This window comes from Grampus griseus, assembly GCF_964374135.1.
Source record: "Grampus griseus genome assembly, chromosome: 4".
Classification (NCBI taxonomy): Eukaryota; Metazoa; Chordata; class Mammalia; order Artiodactyla; family Delphinidae; genus Grampus; species Grampus griseus.
Genome location: NC_138997.1, coordinates 113,274,982 through 113,281,479, shown reverse-complemented (window position 1 = coordinate 113,281,479; position 6,498 = coordinate 113,274,982). Strand labels below are relative to the sequence as shown.

The 6,498-nt window shown below is 41.4% G+C and overlaps 1 protein-coding gene across 1 annotated transcript; it reads right to left on the bottom strand.

Annotated features, from left to right (window-relative positions):
- Positions 1-1,611: 1,611 nt before the first annotated feature.
- RPL34 (ribosomal protein L34) lies at positions 1,612-6,062 on the bottom strand. The gene is made up of 5 exons (XM_082652849.1): positions 6,042-6,062; positions 4,195-4,268; positions 4,014-4,113; positions 3,598-3,701; positions 1,612-1,748 (listed from the first exon to the last, which is right to left on the bottom strand). The coding sequence occupies exons 2-5, from the start codon at positions 4,257-4,259 to the stop codon at positions 1,664-1,666; spliced, it is 354 nt and encodes a 117-aa protein (XP_082508975.1). The 5' UTR covers positions 4,260-4,268; positions 6,042-6,062; the 3' UTR covers positions 1,612-1,663.
- Between the last annotated feature and the right edge of the window lie 436 nt (positions 6,063-6,498).

Sequence of the window (6,498 nt, the reverse complement as noted above, 5' to 3'; positions counted from 1 at the left end):
ATTTCATTCTATTTTCCCCTACTTTCCAAATTGTAGTTTTTTTAAGACAAGTGACATTTCAAATTTAGAAAAGGTTAAACCATCTAACATTATGAAGAATCCTTTTAAAAGTACGAAACTTTAATGCTTTAGCTTTCTCAAATTTCTCAGTTAACCCACTTATTTTCCAGAAACTTGATAGTCCTCAGTTCATCTGTGTTCAGTCAAGTTGTTCCACGGAACTTCACGTAGTAGGGAGAGAAGAGTCCTGACAGGCAAGAGCTCATGCTGGGCTGGCAAGTGGAGGCTTTCCCCTCCACAGCTGTTATTAAAATATTCAACTCAAGACTTTCAAAATGTAGACTTAGGTTACAAGTCAATCAAGTAATTGAATTTAAATAAAGCATATTGTTTTTGTGTTATTTTAAAAGTACCAACTTTTAAGTCCTTATACAAAACACAATACTACAGGATCACAAAACATGTCCATGCAGTATACATCAACCTAGGTCACAGAAATATTTAATCTACCTCCGAATCCAATGCTTTTCAATTGCATCCCCATTAAAAATTTTAAGTGATTAAACATAAGATAATCGTGTTATCCTGGTTGCTAACAATTCTTGGGATTTGCAGGTGTTCAGGGAAGCCTGATGGATGTCTTGAGACTGAACTTTGACAATAAAGGGCTTCAGTTATCATTTCTTGTGCCAAAGTGTTTATCGGGGGTGCCCAGTCATTGTCTCAAATCACTAAATACACCACTCGCAAAAATCCTACCAACACAAATGGCTCTGGGTAACATACAACCTGAGCACCTCAATGCCCTCACTTGTAAAACAGAAATAGGTATGAAAGGTTTGTCCGGAGGACTATGTTAAGTGCTATGGAGATGCCATTAAGTACCACCATTTATAAATTTTTAAGTGCCCTGAGTTCAAGTGCCACCCAGCCACTTAGTTACGCTGCCTTTCCTCTTCTGCGAAAATGTTAATTAAAAATTTTGTCTACCAAGAACAAGTTAGCTGGCTGTGGTGCAATGAAGGTTTTAAGAGGCCAGAAAGATTTCTGCCTTTTTCCTTTGGAAGAAAAGGGTACTTTTATTCTAATCAAGGAAACACTCCTCTGCATATGACATTTAAGTGTCATCGTGCCAGCAATAGTAAATGCCTAAATGGAGGAGGATCGAATTTTACAGAATTCAGATACTCTTTCAGCTTCTAGATTCTTGGCTTGTGAAAACAGCACCTGCTCTCTACTTTCCCTTGAGATGGGAAATAAGCTTGACATGGCCTGAAGAAATCATCCTGGAAGACAATTCAGAAGACCTTATGTAGAATACTGGGGAGGGCTGCTTGATACAGTCTAAGCACTGTAGGGAGCTATTATTAAAATCTTTAGATACTTTTGCATTATTAAGAGTTAACAGGAACACATAACATAGTTCCTAAGAGAAAATATATTACAGTCCATATTTTAATGTTATCTAGAGCTACCACCAAAAATTTTAGCCATCACTGACCTCCACTTACTTTTAGAAAAAGTAATCAACTAAAAATTGTGTGTGTGTGTTGGGGGGCCCTCTCGTTACTACAGAAACCAAACGTGTACACTTACAAACCACAACAGAAATAACAGAACAAGGCTTTTTGATTTTTTTATTACTCAAAGAAGCTCTATTTTTCTATTTAGCTTTCTGACTCTGTGCTTGTGCTTTCAACACTTTCACAACGATTTTCTGCTCCTCAATGAGGAAAGCGCGCTTGATCCTAGAAAAGAAAATGTTAAATACAGTTTTAAAAAAATCAATTTAACACAAGAAAGAGAAGTGTCATAAAAGAACCGAGTAAAGCAATCAGGTAAGATACCCAGAAAAGTAAACAAAACCTACACAAGTACAGATTTAAAACTTAAGAGCTGAAAAAATTCTATGGACAGACCCTTTCAGCTTAAGGTGTCCTTCTGGTACCCCTGGTTATCTAATAATCTACCCTCAAAAGCCTGGGATTTCTGACTCCTTCAAATGTCCTGGACATAACCACATTACAGAAATAGAGCTGATGTCACTCTTACCCAGAGCAAAGACTACACAGACTCCCTCAGTGTCACAGCAAATGCTATTCTTTAGGCTACCCTACAGATCCACACCCAAATCTCCAGAAGCTAGGGCCCGAGAATATTTTTTAACAAATGTGCTCATGTGGTTATGTTTAGCAAAGTCTGGGAACCAAAGACTGGTAAACAGCCAAACTCCTCTAGCTTGCAACTCATGACTCATTCATCTCCAACGTTACCTTTCCAATCTCATTTCTCATTCCTTTTATACCCTCAATGTGCCAGATCAAACTATGTTCATTCCCTGCCTGCAATGCCCGCTCGACCTCGTCTAAAATTTACCCGTCACTCAGGTTCCACCTCGAATACCACTCCCAGATTCTCGGCTACTTTAAAGTCATTTCTCCTCCAAACTTCAACCATAGTTAAGTTCTCCTATATTTCATGGAAGTAATATTTAGCTTGTATTTGTATTAATGTAACATGCCTAACCTCCCCTTACAAATTAACTCCTGAAAGGTAGAATGAACTTGCAAAGTTTGATGTCAGATTTGGTGTAGAGACTTAGCCAGAGCACTTTATAGAACAAAAGCTGAATAAACTGAAGGCAAACGACTCCTCCGAAGCAACTTCTTCTCTTATAAAGACCAATCACCTCTCAAATCTTCCCACTTAGGTCTCTGGAGAAAACTTAATGTAGCCAGTAGGGTGAATTAAGAGCAAGAGCCTCAATAAAACCTGGAAGGAATCCTCTTACCAGCTATGTAACTTTAAGCAACAAGCCTTGGTTTCTCCACCAAAAAATAAATAAAAAATACCTCCCAGATGGACTTTTGGCAGAGCTTATCATAAAAATGCTGAGCAAATATTATCACCATAAACCCCACTGCTTCTACTCCTACCTATGCCACTACCAATCCTTTTGCACATCCACAAGACCCAGTCATCTCCCAATAACCCCATTCACCCGCGATCCAGCCTTCAGTCTTCATGTAGGTGCCTTGACAAAGCAGAGAAACCATTCCAAGCACTCACTCTTTGCTGAAAGAATGACTTCACTATCCATCCCGCTGCACACTTAGTCTCTGGCACACCGAAGGTTTCCCTGCCCTGCTCACACCCCATCAATTACCACATTTTAAAGAATCAAGCCAAAAAATCTGTCCTATGAGGCCCTTCATTACCTGTGATGTTTCTACCTTTCCTGTGTATCATCTCCCAAAACATTCTGCTCCAGCCACACTAGAACTACGTATGGCGATTCTGTTCCTACACTTTTAGGACCTTCCACTCTCCATCAACCTGAGACTTTCTTACCTGCCTGCCCCACTCAACCATTTAATTTCTACATCTAGCATAAAGATGTCCCAACATCATAACTGAATAGGAGCTAATATCATTTATTAGTTTGTTCAGCATCGATTATCCCTAGTCAAGGAGGATTCTACTGATACAATATGCAACTTTTGGTATTTTTTCACCAGTCTTCTAATAATGATTAGCATGCAGTGCAACAGACACAAACACACTTAAGATAGCCCATGTGATTTCATAGGTATTTACCTGTCACGGACACATTTAGCACACATGGAACCACCGTAGGCCCGGCTAACATGTTTTTTCGTTTTAGACAACCTCATAAGAACTTTAGGTCTCACAGCACGAACCTGCATAAAGAAAACGCTGAGATTATTTTGTGATGCTTTAACAGAAACAGAAATTGTCCTAGATTTCTGATGAGTATTAAGTATAAACATTAATCTAGGTTACAAAGGGAAATGGTACACTGATCTACCTGAAAGGCATTTCACTGCATTTGCCACATAGGTTTTAAAAGAAAGTCTGCGTTCTTCACAGATATGGATCATGAAGGCTTAGTAATTCTCAACCCCCCTAGTGGCGACCTCTCCTTCACTCACTCACTAAAGGAATTAATGCTCAACACTTCTTATGTTATTCACAGCAAAAGGATCACTTACTCCTCGAAGTCGGCCTGGGCACACGCCACATGCGGATTTTGGTGCTTTCCCAACTTTCTTGGTATAAAGGTAAACAATTCTATTACCAGGGGTTCGGGACCTAGAAAGTGAGAGAATAGACAACAGCTCAACATTTTGCAGAATAAATGACAATACGTATATTAATTTTGGAAATACTTACAGCCTGGTTTTGTTAGAGGCTGTATTGTAGGACAGCCTACGACGGTATGTCAAACGCTGAACCATCCTGAATGCCTAAATCAAGATGAAATAAAACTGCATTGTAGAAAAATTCAAACCTTAAAACAGCATCACAGAGTTTACACATTACCCATGTACGTTCTTACATATAATATCCTTATCTTAAGGTATCTTATGAAAAGGATTCCATGTTTTAAAACTACAGCTGACGATTTACATGAGGATGAACTGGGGAGACTGAATCAAACCACAAAGAGCAGAATCTCTCAGCCCAGAGCTTAGAGGTGGAAGGAGAAAGAAGATGCTTTAGCTGCCCGGGTTCGCTTAATCAGAGGGCTTCCTGGAGGAAGGGAGGCAAAGCCAGTGATTTAAGCAGGTGAAGGAACAGGGAACATTGATCCTTTATGCCCCCACCGGAAGCCCCTTAGCATCCTCTTGGTCTCTGGGACCTAGGGCTGGACCTAGTGCAGACTGATACATCCTGAATATGATGGTTATTTAAGATTATTGACCATTTCTCCCCGACCCTGCAAAACAAAGGGGAACTTGGAGCTCCTCTTTTCCCTGAGGTTCTACTGTGCAGTGGCGATTACATCCCCCTAAAATAAACACATTTGTATACCAAAATAAATAAATAAACTACTGCTGACCCTTTGTACCCGCAGGTTCTGCATCCGCAGATTCAACGAACCGCGGATCAAAAATACCCAGGGAAAATAAACTTCACAAAGTTCCAAAAAGCAAAACTCTTATTTGCTGCGTGCCCACAACTATTTACAGTCATTTACATTGCATTACGTGTTATAAGAAATCCAGAGATGATTTAAAGTATATGGGAGGATTTTACACAAGTGACTTGAGCATCAGCGATTTTGGTATCCTCGGGGATCCTGCAACAATCCCCCAGGATACTGAGGGACAGCTATACTTATATTTAAGGGTGATTGGGAAGAATGCTAAGGGGCGATGTTTGTTTTCCTGACGGTAATCAAACGTGGCACTTGGTTAAAATTTTGATTACCAGGCTTTTCTCTCAAAGAGTCTGATTCTGTTTGGAGTAGTATCCAGAAAAGTGCTACCAACAGGCAAGTTTGAGAAACTCTGGTTTTAAAGGAAGAGCACACAAGCACACCTATGTGTAAGTTGAATCCTTAGCTATACCATTTACTGAGACTATAAAGCTCCATAGGCCAGCTTGCTTATCTGTAAAATGTAATTTTTGACTATTTCACACAACCGTCATTAGGATTAAACGACAGCAGGCATTCTGCCCCAACCTAGTGGCTGCCCAGGGCTCAGTGTTCTGCCCCCAAAGCAGCATCCGGGATAAGTTAGGTGCCATTTAATACTAATTTTGGTACTGGATCAAGTGTTTCTGGATTATGGCATCCAACTGGTTTTTCTTCTTTTTTCAGTGAACTACCCAAAATACCATAAAACATAGGCAAACTTGAATCAACCTAATTTCCCCCAAATTGTGTAACCATTTCGTCACAGCATGTTACTTAAAAGGCAACAGCCTGCATCTGGTGTTGCAAGCTCCTTACTATCATTACACTGGAACTGTCAGACATCAAAACCCACACGGAAGGCCGATGCGAGTGACCCAATCAGCCGTTTGCCTCTCCAAAACCAAGACAGAAAACTCCCTATTAAAAATTTTTATCTTACTTGCTATTGGTCTTAGAACACATTTTGAAATGACCTGAACGTGCCGGTCGTCGACCCTCCCAGAGCCTGGAGAACAGCTACAGGCGCGGGGTTAAAGCATGGCCTAAGATATGAGAACGTCCGGCGACTTCGCAGTCTCCATCAGCCGGAACTCACAACTCATTTGTCTCCAAACGCCGGACTGCAAAGGCGGCAAAGCCAGAGGTGGTGAGCTCCTGCCACTCACTGCTGCGGAGCGGAGGTCGTGATCGAGAGGTGTCTGAAGCTAAAGTCCGGGGAACTGCTCACTACTAACCTTCCTCCTAAGCCCTTACCCCCACGCCAGCTCAAAAGACTGTGCCTGAGAGACCCCGTCTCCTGCAACTCCCCGGATGGCGGCCGATTGTAAAGGCAGTAGCAATAAAGACAAGGAAAAAGCAACCATACCTCTAGATACCGTCCCCGGAAGAGGAAGCAGAAATCACCAGCGAGTTCAAGGGTCAAATATGACTGCGCATGATAGGAAGTACGTCACAGGAAGAGGCGTGGCGGTAAGAACGCAGCCATGTTGTACGGAAGTCACGCAGCTCCCCTCGGTGGGCGGGGATTCATAGCACCGCCGCGTTGTACGCCC

Coding starts and splice junctions, on each gene's coding strand:
- RPL34 (XM_082652849.1), bottom strand. CDS start 4,259: ATGGTTCAGCGTTTGACATACCGTCGTAGGCTGTCCTACAATACAGCC. Junction 3,702..4,013: donor GCCCAGGCCGACTTCGAGGA/GTAAGTGATCCT, acceptor TTCTTTATGCAG/GTTCGTGCTGTGAGACCTAA. Junction 1,749..3,597: donor GCTAAATGTGTCCGTGACAG/GTAAATACCTAT, acceptor TTTCTTTTCTAG/GATCAAGCGCGCTTTCCTCA.